This window comes from Galendromus occidentalis, unplaced genomic scaffold, assembly GCF_000255335.2.
Source record: "Galendromus occidentalis unplaced genomic scaffold, Mocc_1.1 scf7180000077383, whole genome shotgun sequence".
Lineage (NCBI taxonomy): Eukaryota > Metazoa > Arthropoda > Arachnida > Mesostigmata > Phytoseiidae > Galendromus > Galendromus occidentalis.
Genome location: NW_003805371.1, coordinates 336919 through 353008, shown reverse-complemented (window position 1 = coordinate 353008; position 16090 = coordinate 336919). Strand labels below are relative to the sequence as shown.

General features: G+C 52.1%; 1 protein-coding gene across 1 annotated transcript in view; it reads right to left on the bottom strand.

Moving 5' to 3' along the window:
* Positions 1-2835: 2835 nt before the first annotated feature.
* Msp300 (Muscle-specific protein 300 kDa) overlaps positions 2836-16090 on the bottom strand; it is a 41739-nt gene continuing 28484 nt past the window's right edge. The window contains exons 28-34 of the mRNA XM_029111183.1: positions 9998-16023; positions 9546-9855; positions 9138-9289; positions 5549-6359; positions 5045-5340; positions 4571-4922; positions 2836-3708 (exon numbers count right to left, since the gene is read on the bottom strand). Coding sequence (XP_028967016.1) covers positions 2836-3708; positions 4571-4922; positions 5045-5340; positions 5549-6359; positions 9138-9289; positions 9546-9855; positions 9998-16023 — 8820 coding nt within the window. The remainder of the gene's footprint in view (positions 3709-4570; positions 4923-5044; positions 5341-5548; positions 6360-9137; positions 9290-9545; positions 9856-9997; positions 16024-16090) is intronic.

Here is a 16090-nt window from a genome sequence, read left to right as displayed (position 1 = left end):
TTGTGCCTCTGGACTTCTTCGAACGGCCTTTATTGGCCCTTTTCTTCTGAGCGAAAGATGCCTCTTTCGTCAGGAGTTCGATGTTGCCGACCGCGCTCATGAAGAGCGCATCGTCCGACGGAACGTCCTGAGTCTCGAGGGCAGATTTAAACAAGTCCTCTGATGACTTCGATTCTTCAATCGAACCCCACTCTTCGGATTTCTCTGCGGAGCCCGGGGCCCCATCCGCTACACCGCCTGGGGCACGCTCGGAGTCTGGCAATGGCAGTGCGGTCGACTCGACGAGCGTCCCTGTTGCGCCGTCGGCGTCGTCCGGCGTGACAACATGGATCAGTGGATCTTCCTGTGACAGGTCTGCGGGCTGCTCCAAAACCGAGTGCTCCATCGCTTTTAGCGAGAACGCTTCGAGTTTCTCGGCCCCGACTTCGAATCCAATCGGAGACACGACTGGGATAATGCTCTCGCTTTGTCGCCTAAACCGACTCTCGACCTCCGCTCCCGCTATAGCGAACGATTCCGAATCTGCACTCGCGCTGGTCACGCGAGATTCTCCCTCTAGCCCACAATCTTCTAAGTGTCCTGACGTCTCTTCCCGCAAAGATGGGCGTTGTGACTGCTCGGGAACGATTTCGAAACCTTCTTTTAATATTGCTTTATCCTCAACCACCGACCAGGAGCTGTCTCTGACCTGCAGCACATGGGGTTTTCGCGATCGTGACCTTGAACGAGCTTTTCTGTGCGATAACGCATTTGGGTCAAGACTCTGTGCCGAAGTAGCGGGAAGCTCTTCCGGCCAAACCTCGAAGTCCCCGCCGGTATCGTGGGAACTGCCGTCGTTGTCGCCATCGTCGCCACCCTGTACATTTTCGCCACTATCTAAATTGAATTTAGCTATCTCGAACGTATAATGCGTCACACTAAATTGCTCTTCGAACTTGAGTTCGACTGTTTTTTGAGAGTCAAGATCTTCGACGACTCTCGACGAAACAATTTTCGGGCCTGTGATCGGTGTGCGAGACTCTGTTTCAACGATAACCGCGTCGTCAGAGTCCGAATGGTAGCTCACATTGGCCACGAGCCCCTCAACCACATTGAAGTCGGATAGGTCCTGCAAGCGATTCGATCGAAATTCAAAAGCTGTCCTAAGCTTACCTCCCGAAGTTATACTTCGATGCTTACGCGGATACCTCTCTAAGCTTACCATTTTGAACAATATAGGTAGAATAATATCAATATATGTATGTATGTATATATAAGAATAATAATAATCGACGATTTCATCTACGTATGGCCTGCGTGGATGTTAGTATGTGCGACACACTTAGAAACACTCACGCTCACACACAAACCACCGATGAGGCGACAAAGTTCCATTATTGGTTTGCCCTTCACCCCTTAATGCGTTATTACACCGAAGTACCGACGAAGAAAAGGCTGTTTGACGGAAGCTGGATCGAGGCAAGCGTTCGTACGGCAGCGTGAGAACACCGGAACATTTTTCCATACTCTACGAATGATTCGTTTTATTGCAGTCGTTTCGAAAATTGGGAGGAAATTCTCAGATCTCCTCTGTTTCGCAAAAATGCAGTTGGGACAGTTTACAGCGATGAGAGTAACAATAATAAGATCAAGCGTAATAAGATCAACAGAAACAAAAAGAGTCCCCACGGAAGGAGAGATTGCATGAGAAATTGAATGAAGGCACGGATGAATGTATAAATGAATGGCTCGGGAGCCGCGAAGCGGCAGGAACTCTAACTGAGCCATGTAGCTCTTCCTCTGGACATCCGAATATGGAGCTTCCTCGAGGATGAGGATTCAGCGAGAAAGAAAGTTCGAGCAATAAATGCAAAAGTCTTGAGCGCGGAACTACGAACACGTACTTTGACACCTATGGCACCCTCGTTGCCACGATGCGGATTCCTCCGCGCAATGCGGGAAACCTCACGGAAGGATCCGTATTGGGCAACAGGGGAGTTTCTCTGATTGGCAGTGGAGGGAGCATCAACTTCAGGACACCTCACAGTGAAGCTGAAGCTTTCGCATTTCCCTTATTATCTGTCCTCCCTCGCCAGATCATCTGATCTGAAGATGACTAGATTTGTGAGTCGCCGAGCTGTCAGTAGTCTGAGCGCAAATAAATGAACCTATGACCTCTCTGTCGATAGATAGACTGAGTGATTGATTTTCGTTTGGATTGATGAATGGATGGATGGAGATACCGTCATGCAAGTACGAGCCTGGAGCATCAATTGAGTATCGTCTTGGAATACCCTGCCCAAGTTAGTTTGGCGGCCTATAGAAATGAAGCGTTGGGAGCTTGCAGCCGACGGATAACCTGATTCGAAGATAGATACACAACTTCGGGAGGGAAATTATTCCAGGACACGGGATGGAAATCGTGGCTGATCGTAACGCTTCCTATCTACGATGGGCTTACCTATGACAGCTACGATGATCTTCTGAAGTCATTCCCATGGACAATCGAACGACTCGGAAAACGTATCGCGTCAGAGCCCACGATGGGGAGAGGTGGTTATTAGTTATTACAGCATTGGGAGGGAGAGAGACAGAAAGCGAGAGAAAGAGAGAAAGCCGGAGAGAGACAGAGAGCCAGGAAGAGAGAGAGAGGAAGTGAGAGTATGAGAGAGAGGGCGCCAGAGAAATGGGGAGTGAAAATTCGAAGGAAGCCAGAGGAGAGACAGCGGGTGATCGACTGTGAAGACGGGTATCTATCTGAATGGGGTAAAATTATCCGCTGAATCAACAACTGCAAACACTCCACAACGCACGCCATGCACGAGAACAAAAACTCTTGTCAAAATCAGAGCAGGTTCAAACCTTGTCATCCGAAATTTCGTCTCTTTCAGGAGGAGAATCAGACACAATTTCGGTGGCATAATTCGCCGGAGCCTGTTGTCTCGGCGAAAAAGGCCGAGTCGATTCCGTCGTTGTCGTAGTAGCTGTCGCGGAGGACACAACCAGAGGCTGAACTACACTAGCACTGGGCAGAGTGACGGCGCTCGCTTGAGTGCTGATCACCGTCGTAGGCGGTGTCTGCATCTGTGTGCTCGTTTGAAGTACTTGCATCACGGTAGTACTGCCACCCTCGGGCGAATTACTTTTCTGTTTTTTGTTTGACACTGGTGAAGCGGAAATCACATCCGGTCGTTTTTTCGGTTTGACGCCTCCGCCGTCCTCTCGAGTCGCGGCGTAAACGACTATGATCTCGGTCACGGGCGCGATGCCCCCCGAAGAGGTCATTGGATGAGAGGAGGGAGGAGGGGGCGTAGGAGTGGGTACCGGTACTCGTATGTCGGTAACGTCATCGTCGTCGGCTCCGCCAAGAGTCGACACGAGTTTCGGGCTTTGGAACACGCCTTCCAAAAGAGCTTCGGGTGTTATTCCGGAAGCCGCTGGTCCTGAAGGCGTCGGCAGGAACCAGCTCAAAGAAGACATCGGTCGGTCGGGACTCGCCTCCCGGGAAGGTCTCGCGCTCGCGCGCGGTGTACGAACGTAGGGACGGTGTTCGGGAACTTCCATCAAGGCAGCCAGATGAGGTTTCGACGCGACCAGATCCTTGGGTAGAGCCTGAATCTTCACGCGGAATGGCTCAACGTCCGGCAGATGCTTATTCTGAAGCTTCTTCAAGCGTTCTTGGAGCTCGGTGACTTGCGACTTGTAGGAGGCGATTTGGTCACGGAATATCTATATCGGGACGGATACAGAAATAGGAGGGAGGAGGAGAAGAAGAAAGAAGAATCGGGTCAATCATCGGTTCACCGAAGCCACCAACCAATTCCCCGAGACAGCACTCACAGCATGCACGGTTTTCGCGCGCCCCCTCCCCCCAACCTCCCCGACATGTTCCGCTACAACTGCTCTTCCGTTACCAGCGAGCTCACGAAAAGCGACACGTCACGCGAGTCTCACGAACAAAATACTCCTAGGGGTTTCGGAGGGTAACACAATAACTCGCGGAATCGAAGAACACAAGAGGAAGGATGAAACAAAAATCACACGTATTCGTAGGTCCATGAAGTCAAGGGTTCAACTGCACCCAACTGCACTCAACTGCACACCGTTCCCGACTCCGTCGGTCAGCCTTCTCTCCGATCAGTTCACATTCTGCTAGTAGTAGGTAGATCGAGTCACATTGGTATCGGAACCAAGAATGCTAGACATATATCAGAACTAGGTAGCTTCAATAGATCCAATTAGTCGGTTTATGATCATGATGATGAATGTTGCTCTCGATGGCGTTGTCGATGAAGTTGATCCGAAGCCCCAAGACCAAAGCACCGCCACCATAGGCCGATTCTTGCTGACTGAGGACGCAATCGAGCGAAGCAATCAAGCAACCAACCGGAGATTATTGCACAATAGAATAGCAGCAGTAGTATGCGACAGCCTTGAGCCCGAAGCGTGCGTACCAATGCGTTAGTAGTACAGTGAACTCTCATGGCAGCGACCGAGAGAGTTTGCATAGCACCTAATCAATTGTTGAATCTACGCGGGAGAAACACTGCTGCATTCGAAAGAACAATGATTCTATTCGAAGATCACTCACCTGCTGCAGCTTGAGCTGCTCCTGTTTCTCCTGCACACTCATGGCGGGACTGCAGGCAATCTTCAATTGACGTTCTGACATTGCCAATAGCTGGCGCAGTCTCTGAAGATCTTGCTGATACTGTTCTTCTTGCGAAAGACAGACGGACAGCGTTTGACACTGCTGATCAACATCTGCTTGAAGTCGTGCGAGCTCGAGGGACAGTTCTCCCACTTGGAGCACCATCTGATTCTCCTGGCCAGAATAATTTCGATCCTTGAAATGAACGAGCAGCTTCTCTATGGCCATCGCGAGGCGAGTTCGTTGCGTCGCAACGTCCTTCAGAATTTTCTCGCGCATATTGAGCTGTTCCCTATCGGAGAGAAAAAGAAGAAAAATCAGATTTCGTGCAGAAGAAGTGAAAGAATACAGACAGCCGGAGAAATCGCGCTTAGAACTAGGGCTTAGGGCTCGAAGTGCGGATCGGATACCGACCTCAGGTTTTTGTTTCTCTGAGGAGATCCCTGTGGGCTTTCGAGTTTGCTGAAGCATTTGCCGATCCAGTCTGTGACCTCTTTGATCTTCCGTTCGCATTGTTCCCATTCCTCGATCATCTCGTTGAGCAGGGTAACTTCTTCTACCAGGTGGGATTCAGTGGAACTTTGCTGCTCCTCATCGGCATCGAGAATAGCTAGGAGGTCCGCGATATCACAAATATCACCGATTTTATTGATGAGAGTTCCCATTTCGTTCAGGTAGCCTTGCGATTGTGGAATGTCGTGCTTCATTTCCTGCAAATGAGAAAAATTTCTCTCTGATTGACACGATCGGATTCTCAAAGATCCAAAGCTCGGTCAGTTTAGTATGGAAACGTCATCTCCGAGTCGAACTCTCGTACGGAAACGAACGCCCAGGCCAAGCAAAGCGCGACGATGTGGGTCAAGTCCGACGAGGCGGGTCTCGTCGAATCTGTCGAGCGATGGTGTGCAACCTACTAACCTTGGCTTTAGCGACACGCCGCTTAGTGACGTCTAAGGTCACCAGAGGCTCCTTGTCGGTGAGGAACGTCATATTGTCTCCGATCCATTTCTGAAGGTTCTCGTGGAGAGCCAGGAAGCGTTCCCTGAGATGGTGTGCGTTCTTGACTTGCAGGAGTCTTTCCTGAATCCAGTTGTCGACTTCGACGAGTTTTTCGCCGAGAGAGCTAATCGTCGACAGTATGGAAGTTTTTTCCTCGGTATCCGTCGACCACTCTGCGATCTGTTGGCCGTTCCGTGTCACTCCGTTATGCATCGTGTGCTTGATATCGGGGACCTGGCTCGACAACGACATGAGCTGCGTCTCGATTTCGCTGATGTTTGATTCTTTGTCTTGAAGTGTTTGCTGCGCTCTTTCGAGCCACTCGACGACCTTCCTCACCGCCGCAATATATTCCTTACGGCATTTCACAGCTAGAGTGAATTGTTTCTCTTTGTCGTCCAACGAACCCGATACCGCCTCGGACAGAACCTCAAGCGACGATAGCGCTTGTCCGATCGCGTCCGGTATCGACATTCGACGCGAGAGGTATCTCCGATTCGTCGATTCCGCCATGTCCCTGACTTCTTTGCTGAGGTCCTGCACGTCCTGCCGCATCTGCTCGATGAAGTGCTCTAAGTTCTCGTCGTCGGACATGACGTCGAGATCTTTCACCTGTTCCGCCAATTCTTGAAGTTGCTTCGATAAATGCTCAATTCGTGCATTCAAATGCTCCGAAATCTGTTTCTCCTCTTTCACCAGTGCTAGTTGTTCGCCAATGTCGGTCTCCAATCTGCAATTGAGAAGAGGAAAACATGAAACAGAGCTCTCCACCTCAGGAACTCTCCGTACCGCGTTTTTTCCCCGTCGATTCTCAAAAAAGAGGCAAGGGAGTTCCACTGGACTTCAGAGGTGGGACAGGCGGCCCATCTCGATACTGAGCGATTCCCGCTGATCCGAGATCTGCCGTCATGGCCGACACGCAGAGCTCTCGCGGACCTCACCATTACGACGAGTTTCGAGCACTGAGGGAATTCGTAGAGCCGCCGAGTTCCTATCACATCACCACGGTTCACGAACACTCACTTACACCCGCACGGATCAACTAAAATACTACGCGATCACAATTCTCAACCGTGTAATCCACAACAGTATCGCATGAGCTACACTCACTTTAATACCTACTACTGCGCACCATAGAGTGAACCCTACAGAGCTCTGGCGAAAGTAAAAATAGAAATGGCGAGCCCAGACCCTGAGAAACCATCCCGCGAAGAGAGTTCGGCCACAACAGCACCACCACCAACCGCAGCGCTCAAGACATATACCTACACATACGCACAGACATAGACACCGTAAACACTCACTGCGCGAACTACTCGAGAACTATTCATCGTCGTATCAAACGATCGCCACGAGCCGTGCCGCTGATTTTCCTGCACATGAAGGCGCTCCTCGAACAGATTCCAACCCTGTGCGAGTATTGGCAGGAATCGAACCGAGGAGCACGCGCCGTCGGAAGCAGCTCTCACGGATCGGAGGGAATTCCCCCGTAGAGGCAGCTAAGCAGACTTCAGTCGGAGAATAGGTAGCCGACAGTTCCCAGAATGGGTACTTCATGCCGAATTCTAGGGCCTTGTAAGCGACTGAGAGAAACCTTCGGTCGGTGGTGTGACTGTGCGGTACCGGCGGCCAAGGGACCTCAACGAGTCGATTGGTGCCGTAAATCAACGATAAACTTTCCAATGATTCATTGACGGTTTCTGTAACACTCGATGCAAATATCGGCTTCTTGCGACACGAGTAAAAACACCACCATCCCCTCGATCATAGAGAGAGCTGGGAAGGGCCGCTCTGTGGTACGAATATTTTTAATATGTTACAATAATACGAACCGTGGCCTTGACAACCAACGAGGTCTGACTGGGAAAGGACCTCACTCAGTTCGGTTCCTCGAGAGGCTCGAGAAGAAACTCTCGTTATGCGGTGTTTCGAATTCCATTTCGAATGTCCTTCTGTCATCGCCAAGGCTCCGATATGCAGGTCCGCCTCCTCGACATCGAAAACTACACATGCACTGAATTGCTCACGCTCGCTGACGGCGCTCCGTTGAGTACGTCTGACTTCTCTCGGCGGAGATGATTCATCCTCAAAGAAATCAGCTTCCTGAACTCAGAGCGCACCGATTCTGTTCAAGTAGTTAAAACATTTTGCAGCCGACAACAACAAACGCTCACGGGAGCGAACGACAATGTGCGCGGAGCGGCTGGAGAGAAAGGCCTCTGCTCTCCACTCCTAAAGTCGCACATGTGTTCCAAGGCGAGACGACACCGGAGCATGCGGCTGAGCGCGGGGAATGCGATACCAGTGTCAAGGTGGAGCTTCGCTCCGTCTCTCCCCTCACCGAATGGCTGGTCTCTCGCATTTTCCAGGTTCGTTCGCTGAATAGGAGGCACCGTTCTCCGGTCGTCGCTGAAGTTTCGTTAGCTCGGAAAAACGTCGAAATCATTTGCGGATGAGACAACGTTCGGCTCTGCATGCTCCGAGAGCGATCGCCGGACTGTCATCGTGAAGGTGCCGGCGGCGATATCAAAACAATGTTCTGAGCTGTCGTCAAACAATGATTCGGCCAGTCAGATCAGAGGTCACGTCCGGAATTTTCAACGGATAGTGACCGGTGATTCACGGGGAAATTTGGAAATAGAAGCTGAGCACAGCAAACCTCGAGCAAATGAAGCAATTATCCGAAGCGCGCCCGGCTGAGATGAGCATTCTTCCAATATTTGAGTAACAGCTGCAAGGCTCCGTGATTTCTCCCATCAACGCCTCTCGGCTGGCTGTTTATACTGTACCTAGTTCATTGGTACTACGGTCGTTGTTGTTTTTGCGGCGAAGAAGACCTTCGCAACACTCTGCTCGTGACCCTTGTCTCGAGGAATTCGCCGAGCTGGCTCGTCTCCACGAACGACGAGCAATCGGGTGTATTGCCCGGACTTATCTCACACTAGCCAAGCACGTGACAGAACAGTTAAGGTAGAACATCGGATGCCGGAAGAGACTGCAGTCGCAGCGCAGGTCGATCCGATTACTCGACTGACCAATGCGGAACATTGAATACATGTAGGGGATCGAAAATTCGGAATAAATATTCTCCTGGGGTTTGAGAGACTTGGGAGGTTACCCCGAATTTCCCACGCTTCGGCGTCAGGATTGGGAGAGTAAGCGACTCTCATCGCAAACGTTCTGCAGATGCCGCGAGAGGGAAACTCCGAGTTTAAGCAGCACAGCTGTCTTCTGCAGCGGTCCGCATTTTTTATCGCGCTCTCTTCTCAACTCTTACGGGCGTCCAGCTAGCACCCTATAGCTACCCCTGCGAAGCTTGCGAATCAGAAACTTTCAGAATCTTTTCCATCGAAATCCAGACGAACTGAGGAGGAGCTAACGGTCAACATGAGGATCTGCCAGCTGTCTCACTCACTAAGTGAACAGTGGAGATCGGTCGAGCTCTGAACGTCCCAGATTCACAGGGGCGGGGTGGAATATAGTAACTATATGGGCGGGGTCAACTTACCGCTCGATCCGATCTTTGAGAGATTGTACTTGTTTTTCTATGGCGATGTTCTGCTCGGATCCGTGGCTGACGAGGTAGGCTAGCACCGGTCGGGAGAGGTCGTCGGTTGCCCTCACGATTTCACGAAGCTCAACGAGGCTCGTTTCGAGACTCTGCAATTACAATCGAACATTACTCTCGATTCTCACCGAGTCTCGCTCTGCACTCCGCGTTCCGGAGCGGCACCTTGCCACGAGCATCTTCATGAAACATTCATTTCCGTTGTAGAATGTTATCGATTCGGATGCTATTTTCCCGGTGGCTCGATTCTAATTAGGTAATTCGAATACCCCGATTGGCCGTCGAAGCTTTGGCTGGCACCGAGCTCTTCCCGAGCCGGATGCGGAATCCTGTTGGGGAAGCACTTGCCTGTAGAATAGTGTCTGCCGCATCGAGGTCGTTGATCGTTGCTTTGCCTTGTTTGAGCTCGTTCTCTGCGTGCGTGATCTTGGTGTCGGCGTCGTTGTGAGTCTTCATGTACGATTCCCACTTGTGCAGGACATCCTCAAGAACCTTGAGCTGATCCGCGATATCGCTCAAGAGTTTCTGCCATTGATCGTTGACTTGGGCGACATACGCTGAGATATGTTTCCGTGTATCAGGGCTCGCTTTCTGCTCGAGCACGGCGGATACGGCGTTGAACTCGTTGATCAAACTTTGCTGGGCTTGCATGTCTTTCCTGCAATTTCGTACGCTTAGACTTCGGCTCACCCGGTCAGAATATATTCATTCATACTCCGATCGGGAATATTATTATTTTATTTGTTCGTTGATCTTTGCTAGTTTTCATAGAGTTCAAAAGCGGGTGCCACAAGACTCACGAGGCTTTCTTGAGTTCTTTGATTCGCAGTTGAACGGCCGGGATCGAATCGGGCCAGCCTTCGGAGAGCTTGACCTTGCTGATGAGAGCCTGGGCTTTCTGGAGGAGTTTCTTGAGGTTGTTCACCAGGTTCATGTCGTCGGTCAGATCAGCGAGTTTCTTCTGGAGCCGCGAGACCAGGTCGTGGAACTCTTGCGCTGTGCCAAGTATTGTTCTATCCAAAGCGATCGCGTCGTCGTCGCGCATCGTCGATCGGAGCTTCGGGAGAAGGCTCTGACAGGCTTTCAGACTCTGGTCGTGTTCCTCGCTCTCCGAAACCAACGACTTCAAGTCCGAGGTAACCTTGTCGAGGTTGTCATAGTCCACGGTCTGCTGCAGAATGCAATTCGCCGACTCTATCCATCCGGCGACAGCGTCTAGATGAGACTTCATCTCGAGCCTCATCGCCCGGGCCTCTTCGAGGTAAAGTCGGCGGTCCTGCAGGTCTCTGGGCAGGGAGCTGTTGTACCGCGCGAGTTCGCCGAGTTTCTCCTCGAATCGTGAAGCGTTCTCGGGAACTTGATTCATCACTTCGTTGCGAAGCTCCTCGGCTTGGAGCAGGTGTTGATCGACCGATTTTTCCAAGGATTGCTGCTCGTTCAGGAAACGGGCGATGTCGTCACCGGACGACGAGAGCTGAGGTCGCTGTTTGACCTTCGTCTCGTCGTCTTGGAGGTTCTGGATCAGCTTGTCGAATCTTCCTAGGAGCTTAGCCTGTTCCTTGAGCATAGACTCGTGGTGGACCTGGAGGTCCTGGATTCGTTTCCTGAGCTGCAAGAGAGAGTTCTTCATCTGCTGCAGGGTCTGCTGATTATCGTTCTGATCGGCGACGATCGTGTCCGGCGCCATCTTGTCAAGTTTGTCCTGCGCCACCTGCAGCTGCCCTTCCGCCTCACCCAAGTCCGAAAGTGACTGGGTGTAGACGGGAATCCTTTCGGCCAACGATTTGCGCGATTCGTCGATGTGGCGCAGGGTGTCTTCGACTTTCGTCGCTGTCTCTTTGACCGATTCGACGATTCGGTAGAACGCCTCTCGGAGCTGAACTCCGTTCCGCACCTTGGCCAGAAGCCGTTCGATTCTTTTGCCGAGAGCGCTGGCGTCATTGCTCAGAGAAGTGATTTCGTCCTTGAGGAACGGTCTCGACACGATGGTGTTGATCTCGTTCTCGAGCTCGTGCAACTCGTCCTGCAGCTTCTGCGACGACAGGACTGCGGTCTTGGCATCGTCAACCGTGCCGCCGATGGGGCCGTTCAGCTGGTCGTACTGCCGACTCAGGTCCTCGAGTTTCGATCTCAGCTCTTTGATTTGAACCCGGAGCTGAGACTGATTCTCGAACGAGTCTCTCAGCAGTCGGATCTTCTCGTCGATGTCGTTTCGGAGCTTTGTTTTCAATTGTTCGAACACTTCGATTCGGTCCGCTTTGGCGAGCTTTGTTCGGGGTCGTAGATCGTCGCGGAGCTCCTTCAGCTTGCCGAGGTCGCCGGAAAGGCGCCGCGTCGCGTTGTGCAGACGATTGAACGATTGGATCTGTTCTTCTAGAACCGACGGTGCGGCGTCTGTGATGACATCGGTTTGCGCGGAAGCCTCGGTCTCGTCCAACAGGTGCTGGGTGCTGTTCATCAGTCTGTTGAACTCTTCTTCGGTCTCGGATAGTTTGCTCAAAAGCTGGATCTTCTCGACGGTTTCCACCGTGAGAGCGTTGAAGTCGTCGACGTGCTTCTGGATCTCGCTCTTCAGCGACTCTTTGGCTTCGGGGTCACAATGCTGCTCCATAGCGAATCCCCGTCTGAGAAGTTCCTTCAGCGTCGAATCCTCGAACTGTTTCAGTTCGGAAAGTTTCTTCTGATAGGATCTCAGCTGATCGCTGATCGGGATTTCCCGATCGACTTTTTCCGATCTCTTCTCGTTGATGAATTGATGACACTGTTTCAAAATCGACTCCAACTCCCGACTCTTGTCGAGAACTTTCGCGAGGTCGTCCCTGCGGTTCTCAGCTAAGTCCTTGACGTTGGCGAACTTGCTCCGTAGATCGTCGAGACTCTGATTCAGTTTCTGCGAATCGAAAGTGTCCAGGTCGTTTATGAGCGACGACGTCCTGCTTTCGAGATCGGGAAGGATCAAGGACATGTTCTGCACTTCCGAGCAGCAAACTTTCGAGTCCTGGAGACGATCCTCGATTGGTCTCGGGGAGTATCCTGGATTGCAGGATGCCCGCAAGGAGGCGAGTTTCTCATCGGCCCAGTCGCCGCCCTGCTTGATGTCGTTCGCCAAAGCGTCGAAATTCGTTTGAATGAGGTCGAGACTTTTCGAACGTCGGAGAATTCGCTTCCGTTGATCGTCAGATTTCTTGGTGGCTTCTCCGAGTTCGTCGTGGAGCTTGCTGTAGTCCTGATCTTGCAGAACACCTTTGAGAAGCCCGAGCTGCGTTCTCGCCGCCGAAATTCGTTCGTCGACAACGTCGCAATCCATCAGTATCGCTTGGAGAGCTTGTTGGCGTTGCTTAGCGTTGCCACGGGCTGGTTTATCAGCAGCGACGAGGGATGCTTCAACATCGTTGATCTTCGCTCGGATCTCGTCGACGAGCGTGTTCAAGCCCTCGACTTTCTCGAGGTGGTCGCGTTGCTGTTCTAAGCTCTCGTCCAGCTTCGTTCTCAGAGCCGCGAAATCACCGCTGATCGCCTCGTCCATCGGCACGTGGGTCGAGAGGAGGAATTTCTCGAGAGTGTCCTTCTGACCGGTGAGGTCGACAGCGATTCCCTCGAGTTTCCGCAAGTTCCCGTGAATCGCGCCGAGGTCCCACGAGAGCTTATCCTTAGATATTTGACCGACGAGCGAATGCTGGGCAGCTAACCATCTACGGGCTTCCTCCAGGCGTTTGGTGACGTTTTCCATGTTGACGAGCAGCTCGCTGAGGTCCTGAATCTGTTGCTCCAGCTGCTCGATGCAGTCCTGGAGTCGTATCTTGACGAAGACCTCCTGTTCGGGAAGCTTGAAGACCTGGCTGACTTCGGGACTAGATGGCCTGCTCACAGAAGACACCGCGTCCAAGCAAGACTGAATGGCCGACTGCAAGGAGTCTCGAGCCTGGCTGAGCTGGTTCAGTTTAGCCTGTTTGGCATCGAGAGCGAACTTGATCGCGTCCTTGGTCTTCGGCTGCTCTTGAGGTCCGGTGATCGAGCTCTCTGTTTCGTTCAGCAGACCTTCGCAGTAGGAGATCATTTTCTCGTATGCGCGGAACTTCTCCAAAGCGTTCTCTAGCCTCGACTGAATCTTTATAGCTGCAGCTAACAACGACGTGTAACTTTCCCGAATGTTGTCGATCTGCTGGGAAACGGTTTCTGCCGTCTGAGGCGCCGAAGCTTCGTAAGCGTCGATCAGAGCCTGACCGGTCGAGCAAACATCGGTGATGTTCGTCTCGTATGCGCGAACTTCGTTCAGGAGACTCTGGTACTTTTCGAGTTCTTTCTCCGTCTGCTCGCAATTGAGAATCTGCAGCGAATGCTGCGCCATGATCTGCATGTTCATCTGAAGCAGCCATTTCTCCGTCTCCTGGAGCAGTTTCTGGTAGGCCTGAAGTGCAGCCAGATCGCTTTCCAAAGACTCCAGAGCGCTCTGTGTTCGGCCGTGTAGCACGTTCAAGCGCTCTCGCAGCTCATCGAGCTCGGATATGATTTCGTGGTCTCCGGTTCTCTCGCAGAGTTCCACAACTTCCGAAAGCAGCTCGTCCAGCTTGATGGACTGCTGCTCGATGCTGGCAATGGAAGATTTACAGAACTCGATGTTGTTGCGGATCTGGACCACGTCCCCGCTCGGAAGCGGAGACTGGAGCTCACGGGACATTTTCTCGATCCATTGAGCCAGGATCTGCTTTTTGGTCATAGCCTCGGACCACCTCTTGGACAAGGACAAGAGCTTGGATAGTGTTTCACTCAGGTCACTTGAGAGTTTCGTGAGTTCTTTCTGCATGTTGTCGATGTCGCTTCGGACATTCGAATCGCTCGACGACGACAGCAGTAAACGGGTGCCGGCCTCAACAACGTTCGCGAGGTGATTTCTCCCCGTGGGAATATCGCTGTTCAGAGTCTGAAGCCGTTCGACCCGAGTCCCGATGTCCTTCATCGACATCTCTCTGTTGTTGTCGAACACGGTCAGGGCGTTCTTGAGCCAGTCCGTGAACGCGTTCCGAGCGTTTTCAAACTGTTCGTGCTGAACCTGGCTCTTCTGAACCTTGGCTAGACTGTCTTTGAGAGACCCGACGAGCGATGCGTAGTTGCTCGATATCGACACCACCTGCTCCCTGACACGGACGGTTGACGCAACGAGATTCTCACAGAGCTGGTTGAGACTGTCGACGTCGGATCGTTTGTTGGATGCGTCGCTCAACAAGTTCGTCAGCGTCTTCTCGAGGCTCGGCCAGTTCGCCGAGTCGGAGTCGACTTCGGCAATGGCTGTTTTGGTCGCCGATTCGAAATCGCCGATCCATCGCGATAACGAATCGAAGAGCGAGTTGAAATTCTCCCACGACGACAGACATTTATCGAGCTCTTCTTCTGCGCTTGCGAACAGCTGCTTCAGGGATTCGAAGTCTTCCTCCATTTGACGCAGCTGACCCGTGACGTGTTCTTCGACCGAGTGAACCCAAGTGGGCTTGAGATGGTCCCAGAGAAAACTGCACTGGGTCACGAGCCGTTCGCCCTCGGCGAGATTCTCTCGTAGCGTTCTGAGAATTTCCCGACGCTCCCGGATAGCGTTCTCGCTGCCTGAAGTGTCGTTGCACTTCTTCACCTTGTCGTGGGCGTCCGCTAGCCACTCGGAAGCCGAAGCCGCGGCGGCCATGTACTCCTCCATGGTTTTGATGTCCCATTCCAAGGAACGGAGTTGATCCTGGACGGTCTGCAGAACGGAATCGTATTTCTGCACGATGAGCTTGGCTTTTTCAGCGAATTTCCCTCCTTCTTTCGATCGGAGTTTCGAAGCCAAGTCGCTGAATGACTCGAGATCGTTCATAACGAACTTGTATTTGTCGAAAAGCAGCTTCTTATCGGGCAGTGTGGTCTTCTCCGCCACGTCGTCGAGCTTAAGCTCATCGAGGTAATTCGAGAACCTACGGAATTCATTCGTGAAATCTGTGAACTCCTCGAGCAGCTCCTGTGCCTCTCTGAGCCGCTTGGCGACCTCGTCGACGAGGCTCTGGAGGTCTTGTTTTACGTTGGCGCTGTCGGACTCCACCTGGTGAGCTCCGTCGGCCGACGTGCTCTTGATCACTTTCTCGGTGAGCTCATCGAGGTAGCTGATCCGGTGGGTGTTGTGCTCGAGAGTCGAAGCCAAAGTTTTCAGACAGGCTACCTTCGACTCGATTCCGTCTTGAGTCTCATGGGAAGTTGGCAGATCCTCAAGTTTCTCCTTAGTTCGGTCGATGACCTCGATGCACTCAGAGTAAATGCACTGTTGCTGTTGATGCTCTTGGAAGTGCTGCTCGAGGTCGTGCAGGATGTCCTTGGCTTTACTGACGAAATTCGTATAACGGTTGGAGAGCTGAGCGACACTCGTGGATATCGTCGAGTCAGAATACATGTCCAAGAGCTTCTGAGCTTTGTTGTTGAGCACATCGAACTCGGGCTGCCATTCGAATACGACTTGAAGTAATTGTTGGAACTCTTCGAGAGCTTTCCTTTTCTCGTAGAGATCGCCGTACAGCCGATCGAAGTTCTCGACTGGGGGCTGGGTCGCATCGAGCCATTCGGAGCATTTTCGGTACTGGGCCTCGTAGTCTTCACGGAGCTCGAGTCCAGACTCGATTAGCTGCTTGAGCTTATCACAGCTCCTCAGGAAGTCATCGTAGTCTTTCTTGCGAGTTTCAACTTCAACATTCACCAGATCGGCGTCCTCGGGCTCGTCGGCGGCCAACAAGCACTTGTGAGATTCGGTTCCGGTGGAGACGACCTCAGAGAGCAGATCGTTGCCAGTGGCTTTGTCGTCATTGAGATTCTAGAGAATGAGGTAAATGAAAATTATTAATTATTAATAGACACGAGTACCTCCCGCTCTGAAAGGG